We start from the raw sequence: 17,341 nt of genomic DNA on the forward strand, positions 1-17,341 counted from the left end.
AGTCTCTGTGCTTGCAATACTGTCATACTCCCAGGCACCAATCCAAGCCCTAAGTTCACCTGCCTTACACTCTATTCTCCTTGCATTAAAGTAGATGCATTTCAGGCCACCAGTTCTTTTGCGCTCATCTGCTCTCTGCCTACTCTTCCCTTTATTAATGCTAGCTTCATGATTCTTACAGTCTCCGGTCTCCACCTCGCTGCCTACTTGGTTTCTCTTCTGGTTCCCCGTCTCCTACCACAATAGTTTCAAACCTCCCAAACAGCAGTAGCAAAAACTCCCCCAAGGACATTGGTTCCGGTCTGATTCAGATGCAGAACATCCATTTTGTAATAGTCCCACCTTCCCCAGAACCAGTGCCAATGTCCAACAAATCTGAACCCCTCCCTCCTACACCATCTCTCAAGCCACATGTTCATCCTGCCTATTTTTTCATTTCTACGCTGGCTAGTACGTGGCACTGGTAGTAATCCCGAGATCACTATCTTTGAAGTCCTCCTCTTTAACTTCTCTCTTAGATCACTGAATTCTTCTTTCAGGACCTCATCTCATTTTATCGTTGGTGCCTATATGCACCAAGACAACTGGCTGTTCACCCTCCCCTTTTAGAATGCTCTGCAGCCGATCAGTGACATCCCTGACCCGAGCATCTGGGAGGCAACATACCATCCGGGAGTGCTGTTTTCGGCCACAGAACCGCCTATCTACTCCCCTCACATTAGAATCCCCTATGACTATGGCCTTACGAGTCTTTTTCCCGCCCTTCTGAACAGCAGTGCCTGCCGCGGTGCCATGATCGTGACAACTGCTGCCATCTCCCCCACCAGTATCCAAAATGGTATACCTGTTTTGGAGGGAGATGACCGCAGGGGACACCTGCACTGCCTTCGTACTCTTTTTCTGTCTTTTGGTCACCCATTCACTGTCTCCCTCAGCAATTCTAATCTGCGGTGTGACCAGTTCACTAAGCGTGCTATCCATGACCTCCTCAGCATCGCGGATGCTCCACAGTGAGTCCATCCGCAGCTTCAGAGCCGTCATGCAGTCAACAAGAGCTGCAGCTGGACACGCTTCTTGCGAGTGTAAGAGTCAAGAAAGTCAGACATGTTCCTAAGCTCCCACATCAAGCATGGGGCACATGCCACAGATCTGAGGTCCCCTGTCATTGTAAGTTTAGCTTTATATGAACTAACTAAAATCAAACAATGCGCTTAAATATATGGAAAAGAAAGATAAGAAAGAAGTAAAAGCCTTACCTTACAGAGTATTTTTCTTCAGTGTCAAGGATGCTCCAGTAAAGTGTAAATAAAGGGTAACTTGGTGATGGGATACTGACCTCTGGACTTATTTCAGTGCTCCTGACCTAGAAGGTGATGGGTTCAAGCCCCACCCCAGAGACGAGAGCACATAATCCAATTAATTATCAATGCAGAGCTGATTAGCACTGCACTATCAAGAAGTACAAGCGTTGAAGAAATATTAAATTATCTGCACTCTCAGATGGGTATAAAAGATCAATTTTGAACAGGGAGAGTTTTCAGTTTCTTGTCAATGTTTTATTCCTCAAACAGCATCACCTGAAATCATTTCCATTCATTATTATTTATTTCTGTTTGAAAGTTGATTGCTATATTTCCTACTTTGCATTTTGTAAAACATTTGATTTTGCTGTCAATTATTCTGTAATTAAAAGTTGACTTTACACAAATTTTTCTTCCTCTTCCCCCACCCCTTCTCTCTTCCCCACCTTCTCTCCATCCATTCACTCTTTTCCTCTCCCACTCTCTCCTTCCCTTTCAACCACCCTCTCTCTGCCCCCACCCCAGTCTTTCCTTTCTGCCACTCTCTCTCTCTCTCCCCAAACCTCTCATATCCTCCTTTCTAAACCTGTGCAAGTGGTTTTATTGACCCTTTGATTTTGCCTCATCAATTCTAGTTCTCTTTCCTTCCATTATTCCAATCCTGGAAAAAATGGGTGTCAGCGTCTTCCCAAAAAGTGCAACTGATTTTTTTATGAAAATCCTAAAGGATTTGAAGGCAAAGAGACAAAACGGAATGTGTACTGTGAGTATTAAAATATATATTAGTGACTTGAATGAGGGAAATGAACATACAATTGGCAAGATTGTGTAATACATAAAAATAAGTGGGAAGCCAAACAATGAGGAAAAAGTGAGGTCTGCAGATGCTGGAGATCAGAGCGGAAAATGTGTTGCTGGTTAAAGCGCAGCAGGTCAGGCAACATCCAAGGAACAGGAAATTCGACGTTTCGGGCATAAGCCCTTCATCAGGAATGTGCGCTTTAGCCAGCAACACATTTTCAGCCAAACAATGAACACGGTACAGTCTACAGCAGGATACGGACAGCTTAACTGAATGGGCAAATGCTTGGTAGGTAGGAAATAATGTGGGAAATGGAGGTTATGCACTTTGTTGGGAAAAATAGAGAAGTCATATTATTTTAAATGGAGAAAGACTGCAAAACGCTGTGGCATAGCATCCTCGTGCATGAAAAATCACAACCTAACATCCAAGCTAACCAGGTAACAGAAAAGGCAAATGGACAGTTGGCCTATACTTCAAAGAAAATCCAGTATAAAAATAGAGAAGTCTTGTTAAAACTGAACAAGGCACTCGCCAGATCACAGCTAAGTACAGCAAACCAGTCTGATCCCTTCATGCAACAAACAATACTCTAGCATTGGAAGCAGTCCAGAGAAAGTTCAATTAGGTTGATTCCAGGTATGAATGGAATTGATGAGGAGAGGGTGGGTGGGTTGGGCCTGAACTCACAAGAGTTTAGAAGAATGAGAGGTGACCTGATTGAAACATTCAGGATTATTAGGGAGCTTAACAGGGTAGATGCTGAGAGGTTGTTTCCCACTTGTGGAGAATCTGGTACCCGAGGGTGTGTTCTTTCAAGAAAGGAATCATCTACTAGAGATGTGGAGGATTTTCTTTTATTTTGAGGGTAGTGCACCTGTGGATTTTTTTTATCCACAGAGGGCTGTTCAGGCTGGGTCATTAAGAATGTTCAAGGCTGAGAGAGATTTTTGGTAAAGCAGGTAATCAAGGGTTAAGGGGCAAACAACAGGAAAGAGACATTGAAGATTATCAGATCAGCCATGATCTCCTTGAACGACACAGCAGACTTGCTGAGCCAAGTGGCCCACTTCTGCGCCTGTGTTTTATGGTCTTACCTTTGGGTGGGATCTCAGAGACTAGGAAATTGCTCCTAAGGAACCTGTTCCTGTGCTGAGCCCTTGATTGTTTCATTCTCAGGATCGGGTGGATTTTCTGCAGCTGATGGTTGATTCTCAGGTGACCAACAAACAAAACAATGACAGCAAATCAAGAGACAAAGGTATCGTCAGTAAAAAGCCTCTCATTCTTTTCATTATTGTTTCTGTTCCGAAAATGAATGCTTCGTGCTTAGTTTATTTTTGTTTATCATTCTCTGGTGTCCTCATTTAACTTCCTGGTTGATACCTATTCCCAGCCCCTTTAAATATTGAGGTTCTGACTCAACCCCTCTGGAAGCCATTCTTTTTAAATTCTCTCCTTTAGGTTTACCCCCTATTCAAAAAGGGATGCAGACAAGGAAAATGATTTTAGGCCAATCAGCTTCCCCCCAAATGACAGATATTAATCTGTCATGAAGGACGTAATAACTCTTGTTGGGATGCGTTGTTTGTTACCATAATGGGAGTTGCCCAATCAGTGATTCCATACAATCATGGGCCTGAGACTGCTTGGTGAACAGTGTGGAGAAATCTAAACACCTTATCTAGTAGAAAAAGTTCTTAAAGTATTAGTGTTGAAAACCCATCATTTGCATTTGCTCAATTGTAAAGTGGAGTTTTTGATAGCTTCTGGTTCTGATTCTCTGCAGCTCTGACTGACACAGAGATTCTGGCCCAGGCTTTGACCTTTATCTTTGCTGGGTACGAAACCAGTAGTAGTACATTAGCATTTGCTGCGTACAAACTGGCGATGCACCCGGACGTACAGACGAAACTGCAGCAGGAGATCGATGAGACTTTCTCTAACAAGGTGAGTGCCTGAGAAAAGACAGGAAAGAACTTGCATTTCTGTAGCACCTTTCCTGCCCTCGAGATATCCTTGATCCATTTTACAGAAATTTATGAATTGTCGTCATTGTTGTAATATATAAAATGTCTGCCTGTCTGGACAACAATGTGACTTAACAGTGAGATATTTGTGAGAATGCCCTTCCAAAGCCTGATGTGTCAATTGAATTTTCCCAGCCTCTGAACAATGCCAATGACAATTCAAAAAATATCCTTCTCCGTGTCGAGGGGAATAAACTTTCCATTCAAGCCTTGAATGACAAGATGAGAGGAAAGGTCAATTTGTCTTCATTTACATCTCATTATTACCTAGCTCCACTTCATTCACAGGCAGTTTGCTACTCATCTGCCACACGCAGATAGAAACTGCACAGCAACAGTTCCTGGCATGGAATTCTGAAAAGGTACTTGTTGCCACCAGCTCAGTGCTTGTTCTTCTGAGTCTCCAACAGTGAGCCTAGGACCAGCAGGTAACCTCCCCATGAAGACATCACAGATTAACGTCCCCTTCACGATATGGAATAGGTACAAGACACCCAGACTCTCATCGTCCCCAATATAATTTCCTCCAGCTGAGTAAAGCACATTGCTACTGCAGTTCTGTGAGGAAACAGACCCTTCGGTCCAACTCGTCCATGCTGACCAGTTGTCCTCACCTAATCTAGTCCCATTTGCCAGCACTTGGCCCAAATATACTCACCCAAATGCCTTTTAAATGCTGTAATTGTACCAGCCTCCACCACTTCCTCTGGCAGCTCATTCCAAACATGCACCTCCCACTGTATGAAAATGTTGTCTCTTAGGTCCCTTTTATATCTTTCCCTCTCACCCTAAACCTATGCCCTCTAGTTCTGGACTCCCCCATCCCAGGGAAAAGACCTTGTCTATATATTCTATCCATGCCCCTCATGATTTTATAAACCTCTATGGTAGTTTCCGAGGCTCCAGGGAAAAAGTCCCAGCCTATTCAACCTCTCCCTATAGCTCAAATCCTCCAACCCTGGCAACATCCTTGTAAATCTTTTCTGAACCCTTTCAAGTTTCACAATATCCTTCTATAGGAAGGAGACTAGAATTGCAGGCAATAGTCCAAAAGTAGCCTAATCAATGTCCTGTACAGCCGCAACAATTGATGTTCCAATGCCTATTTTTAATGCTCTGACCAATAAAGGATACCAAATGCCTTCCTCACTATCCTGTCTTCTTTCAAGGAACTATGAACCTGCATTCCAAGTTCTCTTTATTTAGCAACATTCCCCAGGACCTTACCATTAAGTGTATAAGTCCTGCTCTGATTTATTTTTTCCAAAGTGCAGCATCTCGCATTTATCTAAATTAAATTCCAACTGCCACTCCTCAGCCTACTGGCTCATCTGATCAAGATCCTGTTGTACTCTGAGGTAACCTTCTTTGCTGTCCACTACACCTCCAATTATGGTGTCATTTACTAATTTACCAACAATACGTCTTATGTTTATATCCAAATCCAATAGTAAGACTGAGTCTGTGCAGTTTCAAGACGCACCCCCCCCCCCCCCACCCCCACCTTCCTAGCTTACTCTGAGCAAATGTATGATCTCTGGAGAACAAGATGGACGAACTCAGATCACGGCTCAGCTTCCAGCGTGAACTGTGGGACTGCTGCCCTGTCTGCTTCACAGAAACCTGGCTCAACCCATCCATTCCCGACTGCACACTTCAGGCTGATGGTTTTTCTATCCATCATATGGGCCATACAGTGTCCCCGGGTAAGACAAAGGGTGGAGGGGTTTGCTTTTTAATCAACAACTTGTGGTGCACGGACATTGCAACCCTGGGCAGCCATTGCTCCCCAAACCTTGAATTCCTCACCATCAAATGCTGCCCCGTCTATCTACCACGGGAATTTACCGCTGCTATACTAACTGCTGTGTACATACCACCACAAGCAAAGGTTGAGGAAGCTCTGGATGTGCAGCACACCATCACTAACACCCTGGAGATGGAGCACTCCGAGGCCCTGTTTATTGTGACTGGCGACTTCAGTCAAGCCAATCTGAGGAAGGTGTTGCCCAAGTATCACCAGAACATCACCTGCCCTACCAGGGGCCCGAGCATTTTAGACCACTGCTACACATCTGTGAAGGATGCCTACTGTTCCATCCCCCACCCTCATTTCGGGAACTCCAACCACAATGCTGTGCTTCTTCTCCTGGCTTACAGGCAAAAGCTCGAGCAGGAGACCCCCCTCATGGATACAGGTCCAGTGCTGGTCGGAGGAGACAGAGGATCAAGTCCGGTGCAGTCTGGAATCAGCTGATTGAGCCATAATCAAACAGTCTGCAGGTAGTTTGGACGAGTACGCCATCACCATCACAGACTTTATCAACAAGTGTGAGGAGGACTGTATACCGAGGCAGTCAATCCAAGTGTTCACCCTTGATGAATCAGACCCTGCTAAAAACAAGGCATGAGGCCTTCAGATCAGGAGGCCCATTCAAATATAAGGAATCCAAGTATGATCTTCGCAGAGCCATTAAGACAGCCAAGGACCAATACCGATCCAACCCAGACTCAGACAGACACCCAACAACTATGGCAAGGACTGAATAACACCACAGGTTCTAATCAGAGACAGTGCAAGATGACAGATGATGATACATCCCTCCCAAGCCGTCTCAACGCCTTCTATGCTGGCTTTGAGCAGAATTTCATCAGAGAGGTAACACGTATTCTAACAAGTTCTGGCGAACTTATCCCAACAGTCACTGTATCAGAGGTCAGATCAGTTTTCCTTCATGTGAATCCAAGGAAAATGATGGGACCAGACGGAGTACCAGGCCGTGCACTCAGAGCATGTGCAGATCAACTCGCAGAGGTCTTCTCCGACATCTTCAACCTCTCCCTGCAGCAAGCCACTGTCCCTGCCCGTTTCAAGAGGGCCAACATCATCCCTGTGCCTAAGAAGGCTCATGCAGCATCTCTCAATGACTACCGTGGTCATGAAGTGCTTTGAAAAGCTGGTCATGGCATTAATCAACTCCAGCCTCCCCACTACTCTTGACCCACTCCAATTTGCCTATCAGACCAACAGATCCACGTCAGATGTCATATCACTTGCCCTTCACTCCTCCTGAGAACTTCTTGACACCAAGAACAGCTATGTAAGACTATAGTTCAGCCTTCAACACTATTATTCCCTCGAGACTGATTACTAAATTTAGTGACCTCGGACTAAGCCCCACTCTCTGCAACTGGATCCTCAGTTTCCTGACCACAGGCCACAGTGAAGATTGGGGGTAATATTTCATCCTCACTAATACTCAATACTGGAGCCCCCCCAGGGGTACGTACTCACCCCCCTACTGTATTCACTGTATAACCATGACTGCATCACCAAATACCAGACTAATGCCATTTACAAGTTCATTAATGACACCATCACAGTTGGTCGAATCTCAGATGGCGGCGAAACAGACCACAAGTGGGAGGTGAAAGACATGGAAAAATGGTGCACTGAGAACAATCTAGCTCTCCAATGCCAGCCAAAACCAAGGAACCCATTACTGACTTTCAGTAGGATGTTACTCATGCCCCCCTACACAATAACAGCACAGAGGTGGAACGAGTGGAGAGTGTCAAGGTCCTGGGAGTGGCCATCCACAACAAGCTTTCTTGGACTCTTCATGTGGATGGACTAGTTACAAAGCCCAACAACGTCTCTTCTTCCTCAGGCAGTTTTATAGGTGCACCATTGAGAGCATTCTGTCTGGATGTATCACTATCTGGTCATCAACTGTATCATCCAGAATTGTAGGCCGTTACAGAAAGTGGTGAACTCGGCCCGGACAATCACAAAGGCCAACCTCCCATCTATAGAGTCCATCTACCAGGCCCACTGTCAAGGAAAGGCCGCCAGCGTTCTTAAAGATCCATCCCACCCTGGCAATGTTTTTCTACAGCCTCTCCCATCGGGAGGAAGGTACAGAAGCCTGAACACATGCACCAGCCGGTTTCGTCACAGTTTCAACACTACTGTTGTTAGAATCCTGAATGGACTCTCAAATTCTTAACATTCGCCTGTACCTGTGTTTTTGTTTTTGCCGCTGTTTACCTATTATTTACTTATCTGTGCGACTTAACTCTGTGAAATGCCTGTATTGCTCGCAAGACAAAGCTTTTCACTGTGCCTCGGTACACGTGACAATAAATTCAGTTCAATTCAAATCATTTTTGTAAATAACAAAATGTGGTGGACCTAGCACTGATCCTTGTGGCACACCATTGGTCACAGGCCTCCAATCTGAACAGCAATGCTCCAACACCACCCTCTGTCTTCTACCTTCAAGCCAGGTCTGTATCCAAATGGCTAGTTCTCCTTGTATTCCATGAGATTTAATCTTGCTAATCAGTCTCCCACAGGGAACCTTGTCAAACACCTTACTGAAGTTCATATAGATCACGATCACCGTTCTGCCATCATCAGTCCTCTTTGTTACTTCTTTGTAAGGCAATCTCAGCTATCTGTAAGAATAATAGGGTGGTTATGATGGAGGATTTTTAACTTTCCAAACATAGACTGGGACTGCCATAATGTGAAGGGTTTAGATGGAGAGGAATTTGTGAAGTGTGTACAAGAACATTTTCTGATTCAGTATGTGGATGTACCTACTGGAGAAGGTGCAAAACTTGATCCACTCTTGGCAAATAAGGCAGGGCAGGTGACTGAAGTGTCAGTGGGGGAGCACTTTGGGGCCAGCGACCATATTCTATTAGATTTAAAATAGTGATGGAGAAGGATAAACCAGATCTAACAGTTGAAGTTCTAAATTGGAGGAAGGCTAATTTTGACGGCATTAAACAAGAACTTTCAAAAGCTGATTGGGGCTAGATGTTCGTAGGTAAAGGGACGGCTGGAAAATGGGAAGACTTCAATAGTGAGAGTCCAGAGACAGTATGTTCCTGTTAGGGTGAAAGGAAAGGTTGGTAGGTATAGGAAATGCTGGATGACTAAAGAAATTGAGGGTTTAGTTAAGAAAAAGAAGCAAGTATAAATTGGGTTGGGATATCTGGTCGGCATGGACAGGTTGGACCGAAGGGTCTGTTCCATGCTGTACATCTCTATGACTCTATATGTCAGGTGTAGACTGGATAGATCGAGTGAATCCTTAGAAGAGTATAAAGGCAATAGGAGTATACTTAAGTGGGAAATCAGGAGGGCAAAAAGGGGATGTAAAATAGCTTTGGCAAACAGGGTTAAGGAGAATCCAAAGGGTTTTTACAAATACATTAAGGACAAAAGGGTAAGTAGAGAGAGAATATAGCCCCTCAATGATCAGCAAGGCAGTCTATGTGTGGAGCTGCAGGAGATGGGGGAGATACTAAATGAGTATTTTGCATCATTGCTTACTGTGGAGAAAGACATGGAAGATACAGAATATGGGAAAGTAGATGGTGACATCTTGAAAAATGTCCATTTTACAGAGGAGGCAGTGCTGGATGTCTTGAAATGAATGAAAGTGGATAAATCCCCAGCAGCTGATCAGGTGTACCCTAGAACTGTGTTGGAAATGAGGGAAGTGATTGCTGGCCCTTTGATGAGATATTTGTATCATCAATAGTCAAAGATGAGGTGCCGGAAGACCGGAGATTGGCTAACGTGGTGCCACTATTTAAGAAAGGTGGTAAGGACAAGCCAGGGAACTGTAGACCAGTGAGCCTGACATCATTGGTGGGCAAGTTATTGGAGGGAATCCTGAGGGACAGGATTTGCATTATTTGGAAAGGCAAGGACTGATTAGGGATAATCAGTATGGTTTTGTGTGTAGGAAATCATGTCTCATGAGCTTGTTTGAGTTTTTGAAGAAGTAACTGTCATCTGCAATGCATCCCTTTCAAACCGAAGCATTGGGTGACCATTGGATCCCAGCGGTCATCAGGTTTTTATGCAACTGGTTGCTTCTAAGGATCCATTGGATTTTTCTCAGATGTCTCAATCTTCCAACCACGAATGCATCAAGGCTGTTCCTGAGGAAACTTTGTACTAGATCACACCCCTTCACATTTCCCCATGAAGAGGTCAATGCTGCAGTCCAAGCTGTAGGCTTTGCCAACATAGCTGGCTTCCCCCAGATGCAAGATGCTACATCACATCAGAATATAACTGACTTCCTCAACAGCAAATAATGTACAAGAGACCCAGATGCCTATATCCTTAAATTCTCATGTTCTTTAATTTCAAGGGCTGGATGCTTTACAAAGATGGTTACTAGAAAACATGGCTATCCTCTGCAAGCCCCTGACTGAGCGTAGCTACAACTCCTGAGGAAGGGTGTTTTTTCTGAATTCCTTCTTAGATTTCTTAATAACAGTCTTATGATCCCATAGTTATGGCCTTCCCCAAGAAGATGACCTTTTCCACTGATATAAAATAATCAAATATTTATATTGCTCTATGACAAAATATTTTAATTTTGTGAACAGCACTGCATGTTACATTGAGGAAACGGTGGCATCATGGGTATTGCAGAGGCTTAATCTTCCAGGGGCATGGATACAAATCTCGTTGCATCCAACTTGTGTAATTTAGGTGCAACTAATACATCTGGAATATAAATCCAATCCTCTTAATAGCAACTATCATCAATTGTCATTGAAAATAAGAACCTGGTTCACAAATCTCCCTTACAGAAAATGTTGCGATTCCTATTTGGTCAGTCCTACAGTGGATTCCACACCCACCATAATGTGGATGACCCTCAACTCTCCTGTGAAATAGTTTTGTATGCCACTCAGTTCAATAGTAAACCAGGGATGGGCAACCAATTCTGGCCTTACCTTTGAGTACATATGACCTCTGAAAAATAAAAAAAACGTTTGTTGTTAATTGGTAAAAATGTTCTTATCATACAAAGGCTCCCGCCACATACGATGGAGTGATGAAGTTGGAATATATGGACATGGTGATATCTGAAACCCTACGAATATTCCCCCCTGCTCCCCGTATTGACAGAGTGTGCAAGAAAGATGTCCAGCTCAATGGGGTAACAGTTCCAAAGGGGACTATAGTCATGGTTCCTGCCTATGTTCTGCACCATGATCCAAAATACTGGCCAGAGCCCGAAGAGTTTAGACCTGAAAGGTATGTAGTAATGATTTACATTTTCACTTCTGCTGCATAACTCAAAGAATCTCAAAGCTTTTGAATTTTGATGATCAACCAGCTTTTGATGCATTTTAGATTTCGTCCGTCATCTAACATTGAAACTGCCAGGAAACAGAGCTGATTATTGCTCTTTGCCTTGGCCTGTGGAGTTAAGTTTAAGCCCATCTGTATACCTGGTCATTAGGATGAATATCCGCCTTGTCAGTTGACATAGGGCATAAGCCTCACCTGTCAGAAATTCACCAGTACTGAGCAGGATAATGTCCTCATCCATGCATACATGCCAGCTTTCCAGTAAGTAAAGTTGCCAGGAGCAATAATTCATTGGTTGTATTCCACTGCTCCAGAGTTACTGAGACTTAGTGTAACAGCGCTATCACCACTCTTAACTGAGACCAACCTGACACTTTACTCAGCGGACAACACATTCTGGACTTTAAAGCTGAATTTTCCAGGACTTCTGTATATTGCTTCACTGAATTTGTCATCTGGTTGCTCATTTGTCTACGCTTGCAAATGTCCTTTGAGTTGTTGAAAGTTGTATCTTTCTTCTGCTTAGGAAGAACTACATTTACATCAAAATGGATTTACCACCTAGGGTGGACTGGTTGTGATAGCTTAGGTAGCCTGAGACGCCTCTATTCTGTAATGATAGTATAAACACAAACCATGGCTAAAACAGTGAATTAGGTGAGCCACTTCTTGAGCTGTTACATCCATCAGGTAAGGTGAGGCCAGACCAGGAAAGGATTGCAGATCCTAATAAATTGGGGTTCACTGACATGCAGCATAACCATTACCATTCTGAATAGATCTGTTCACACCGAGATGTTCAGTGTAGAGAGGATCCAGATTGGCTATCATCCACACTTCTCCACAGTTGGTTAGTCTGACTACATATCAGGACTGACACTCATTGCCTGTGAACCACCAACTTGAAATATCAGTAATTTAAGGAGTCATTGAACAAGACCATAGCTTCAAAATATGGTCTTCTCTGTCTATCCAATTAGAAAATTTTGAAATTATATAATTCACTCTCATTGTCTCTCAATATAATTAGATTCAGTGAAGAGAATAAGGAGTCTCGGGATCCTTACACCTTCCTACCATTTGGAGTGGGCCCTCGGAACTGCATTGGGATGAGATTTGCTCAACTGGCAATGAAGATGGCACTCACCTCTGTCTTGCAACATGTGACCATTGTGCCTTGTGAAGAGACAGTGGTAGGAATTTAATCATTATGTTTCAGTGAATATTGAGAATAATAGGATGAACAGAAGCATCTATTAACATAATCAACTGTAATGTGTTATTTAACCACACGTGGCACAAAGATCATGAAGCAGGGGTTCATTATTTCACTGGCATTGGATTTTTTAAATTTTGAAATTAAGACTAAAAGCAGGAAAACAAAATTTACATTGGACTAAACCTGTAGCTCACACCTTGGATGCAGAATCACTTTTTTTTCTGAGAGAGGACATTATGAACCTACGTCAAGCTATATTACACAATTTTTCCTGTTGGTCATGTATTAACTTTGCTTTTTCTATTCCAGATTCCATTAGAACTAGGTGTGACTGGATTCATGCAGCCTAAAAAGCCGATAATCCTGAAATTTGTGCCAAGGGTGAATGCTGATTCAAAGGAATAAACTACTTGGTCCAAATACACAGGACTGTGTTTGCATAAGATAATCAAATGAAAATACAGTACAACCTTGATTATCTGAATTTTGGATTATCCAAACAAGATCTCAAGGTCCCATAAAAATGGCATTATGCAACTCAGCATTCAGTTATTAGTTAAACGGCATTATGGTGTGCATTGCCAGATAACCGAGGCACGTTGAATAACCAGCACACAACGCTTGTTACGATCAGTTCAGTTATCCAAATGATCAGTTGTCCAAACGAATACTCACCGCCTGTCTCGTTTGGATAATCGAGGTTGTACTGTACAAGAAAACTTGTAACTCAATTTAAATCTATAGGATCAAAAAAATGTATTAGCATGAATGTTAACTGTTTTTCTTTCTACTGTTAAAACAGTGAGGGACCCTCTGATGTTCTACAAGTGATTTACTCAACAGGAAAAGATCTGTCAAGTGAATATTAATTTTTTTTGTAATCTTAGATGTAGAAATAATTATGTGATTGTAAAATTATTAGATTACCTACGATCGTTTGAATATAACATTTTTCATAGCAAATATATCTAAAGGATTTCTTAAAACTAATTGTAAGCATTGTGGTAAAAATGTAAACAACATGAGTTAATGTTTTGTTTCGGCTACCTTGTATACAAAAGAGCTTGCAGGGTTATTCTTCAGAAAACCATGCCAAGGGGATAGCTCACTTGGAAGACAGATTGTTGTTGAATTTGTCAACATTCTGCAATCTAAATAGAACAAGCTCTCAAATTGTATTACAAATGGTGGAAACTTGAAGCAAATGGGTTAAAGTTCCCAAGTGTGCAGCAAATCAACCAACATAATTAGAGAGTTGACACTTCAATTCAAAATAGATTAAAAGTATCTGAAACTGAGTTTGTGTGTGTGTATGTGGGTGGGTGGGTGGGAGAGGGAGGTCAGCCTGTGGTCTGAGGCCTGAGTTGGATGGAACTGAATTCACCAAGCAAGCTGGTGAAACTTTACCTTTCAGCTCAAGGGAAGCTAGGTTTCACAACCTAAATGTTCACTACGACTCGCAAAGAATGAACACTGGTGGGAACTTTACATTCATTACTGTGTAAACAACTTATTAGTATCAGCATAAATGGTCAGTGTTTATAATCTGAAAAAAGGTCTTTCAGTAAAACATTTGCAAATTCCTGCATTACTGAATAATCCCTGCAAGACTGATTACTATAAGACCATAAGACATTGGAGTGGAAGTAAGGCCATTCGGCCCATCAAGTCCACTCCGCCATTCAATCATGGCTGATGGGCATTTCAACTCCACTTACCAGCGTTCTCCCCGTAGCCCTTAATTCCTCGAGACAACAAGAATCTATCAATCTCGGCCTTGAAGACATTTAGTGTCCCGACCTCCACTGCACTCCGTGGCAATGAATTCCACAGACCCACCACCCTCTGGCTGAAGAAATGTCTCCGCATTTCTGTTCTGAATTGACCCCCTCTAATTCTGAGGGTGTGTCCACGGGTCCTAGTCTCCTCGCCTAATGGAAACAATTTCCTAGCGTCCACCCTTTCCAAGCCATGTATTATCTTGTATGTCTCTATTAAGTCTCCCCTTAATCTTCTAAACTCCAATGAATACAATCGCAGGATCCTCAGCTGTTCCTCATATGTTAGACCTTGTATGTTAGAACTGTATATGTTTATGTTCAATATAGCAGATACCCACACAACTGTTTTGTAAATTTTATGTGGATTGTTTTAGATTATCAAGCTATTCACTGAGCCACAGAATTCATTCAAACATATCAGTTAGGAGTAGGCCATACATCCCTTGAGGCTACTCTGCCATTAACTAAGGTCATAGAGTCATACAGCACAAAAATAGAATGATTGGTCCAACCAGTCCATGCTGACCATAATCCCAAACTAAACCGGTCCTACCTGCCTGTGTTTGGCCTGTATCCCTCCAAACATTTGTTATTCATGTACTTACCTAAATGTGCTAAACATTGTAACTGTACCTGCATCCACCACTTCGTCTGGGTGTTCATTCCACCATACAAACAACTTTTAAAAAAAGATGCCCCTTGTGTCTTTCTTAAAAGTTTTCTCTCACCTTAAAAAATGCCCCCTGGTCTAGAAATCCCCCACCCGCAGTGAAAGACAACTGCCATTTATGCTTATCTATACCCCTGGTGATTTTATAAACCTCTATAAGAGTCACCAGGGAACTTCCTGTTGATTATTCCGTATTTTTGTATAGCCCTGATGACGTTTGTGGGCGGCACAGTGGTTAGCACTGCTGCCTCACAGCGCCTGAGAGCCGGGTTCCATTCCCGACTCAGGCGACTGACTGTGTGGAGTTTGCACGTTCTCCCCGTGTCTGTGTGGGTTTCCTCCGGGTGCTCCGGTTTCCTCCCACAGTCCAAAGATGTGCGGGTTAGGTGAATTGGCCATGCTAAATTGCCCATAGTGTTAGGTAGGGGTAAATGTAGGGGTATGGGTGGGTTGCGCTTCGGCGGGTCAGTGTGGACTTGTTGGGCCGAAGGGCCTGTTTCCACACTGTAAGTCTAATCTAAACTTTTCACCCACTTAACAAGAATCTACCACTCCTTTTAAGAATATTTAAAGACTACTTTGCTTTCATCGTCTTTTGATAAAGAGTCCAAAAGACTTTGAGCCCTCAGAAAAAATTCTCCTCCTAATCTTGTTTTAAAAATAAACAATGACCCCACCTTCCAGGCCCTCCCATATCCACCTGACAAGTCTCTTCAGAAGCTCACATGTTCAGTCAAGTCATGGTCAGCATGGACGAGTTGGACGGTAGGATCTGTTTCTGTGCTGTATATCTCTATGACTCTAAGTCACCTCTTACTCTTGTAAGCTGCAAGAAATTTAAGCATCACTTCCAATATTTTATTACAAGACAGCCCATGGGACAGCACAGTGGCTCAGTGAGGAAATCCCGTGTAAGAGTCCATTTCCTGCAAGCATCCTGGCTGCAGCCCATAAAATCTGTCCAAATTTATCTCATTTGTTGTTGATAACCATTCAGTTTGAACTGGACAGAAACCAAAGTTGGTGTAGTCACCTCTTGTGTGGATGTTTTCTAAACAATCTGTTCAGATGTGTTCTTACAAATTCCCTGGAGCAGGTAGGAATTGAATCCAGGTCATCTGGCCCCCACTATCACTGTGCCATAAGAGACCCCACCTCATCCGTACGATAGCAGTATCTGACTGAGTGGATCTTACTACTTAATGCCATTCTACAAACAAGAATAGGCCACTCCGCCTTTCAATCCCGCCTTGCTGTTATCGGATTCCTCCATACCCCCAATAATCTGCCAAAAATATATTTTTAAGATTGTGTGTTCACTGCCTTTTCAGAAAGGGAATTCCAAAGGCACCCTATCCTCAGCTTCCACCATTTCCTCCCCCCCCACCCCAACTTATTTATTTTAAATAGGTATCCCCTTACCCTTAAATTATGTCGTCTAGTCATAGATTCCCCCAGAAGAAGAAGCATCCTAACTGCAACCATCCAGTCAAGCCACCGCCCCCCCCCCCCCCCCCCCCCCCCATCCCAAACTATCTTATACATCTCAATTAGATCTCAGGCTCAAAATCTAAAATATATATGCCTAGACTGTCCAGCCTTTCATCATAAAGCGATGCACTCATTTGGCCCATTCCCATTCTAGTAAACCATCCCTGAAATACTTCCAACTCATTAATATACATCTATGTAGCCTCACCATTGCCTTAGGTAACTGATGCATAATTTTGCATTCAATTCTCTCCCGCAGTAAAAAAGGAATAAACATTCTATTAGCTTTCCTAATTACTTATGTAACTGTATATAATCTTGCAAGATTCATGCCCAAGAATACTCACATCACCCTGCATCTCAGAACTCTGCCACCTGTACACAACTCCCATAAATAACCTCTTGCCTTTATTATTCCTCATCTCTGCCCAAATAGCTTCTACATCCTGGTTTCCTGAATTTAGTTTGATACCCTCTATTGTGCTTTTATCATTAATTAACAGAGCCAATCCTCTTTTCTGTTTATGTCCTTTAAAATGTCACATTCTTTGAGATACAAATCCCACTGTCAACTGCCTCTGTGCTCAATAGAAGATATGTTGTTTGGAAAATGCATGGTGCAGTCCACCTGCTCTTCTCAAAGGCAGCTCGTCCCTCTTATAGGGAAGTAGCACAAAGGAATATTGCTACAATTTAAACAATGATAGAGATAATCAGAAACTGACTGTGAGCTTGGAGTTGAGTTTGGGACAGAAGTACCATTATTGCACAGGAGACCAAGAAGGACCACTCCCAGAAGAAGACGAGAGGTGGTGGTTAGGAAATTGAATGATTGGAACCTGGACCCAAGGACCTCGCAACAATCTCATGACTTTGCACAAGGATTTAACATCAAATAAATGCATTCTTGTA

The 17,341-nt window shown here is 42.9% G+C and overlaps 1 protein-coding gene across 1 annotated transcript in view; it reads left to right on the plus strand.

The window, feature by feature from the left end:
- LOC132825493 (cytochrome P450 3A21-like) overlaps positions 1-13,785 on the plus strand; it is a 41,140-nt gene extending 27,355 nt beyond the window's left edge. The window contains exons 8-13 of the mRNA XM_060840821.1: positions 1,937-2,064; positions 3,283-3,364; positions 3,893-4,053; positions 10,985-11,211; positions 12,299-12,461; positions 12,797-13,785. Of these exons, the coding sequence (XP_060696804.1) occupies positions 1,937-2,064; positions 3,283-3,364; positions 3,893-4,053; positions 10,985-11,211; positions 12,299-12,461; positions 12,797-12,892 (857 nt within the window). The 3' untranslated portion in view covers positions 12,893-13,785. The remainder of the gene's footprint in view (positions 1-1,936; positions 2,065-3,282; positions 3,365-3,892; positions 4,054-10,984; positions 11,212-12,298; positions 12,462-12,796) is intronic.
- Positions 13,786-17,341: the final 3,556 nt, after the last annotated feature.

Source organism: Hemiscyllium ocellatum, chromosome 20 (genome assembly GCF_020745735.1).
Source record: "Hemiscyllium ocellatum isolate sHemOce1 chromosome 20, sHemOce1.pat.X.cur, whole genome shotgun sequence".
Taxonomy (NCBI): Eukaryota; Metazoa; Chordata; class Chondrichthyes; order Orectolobiformes; family Hemiscylliidae; genus Hemiscyllium; species Hemiscyllium ocellatum.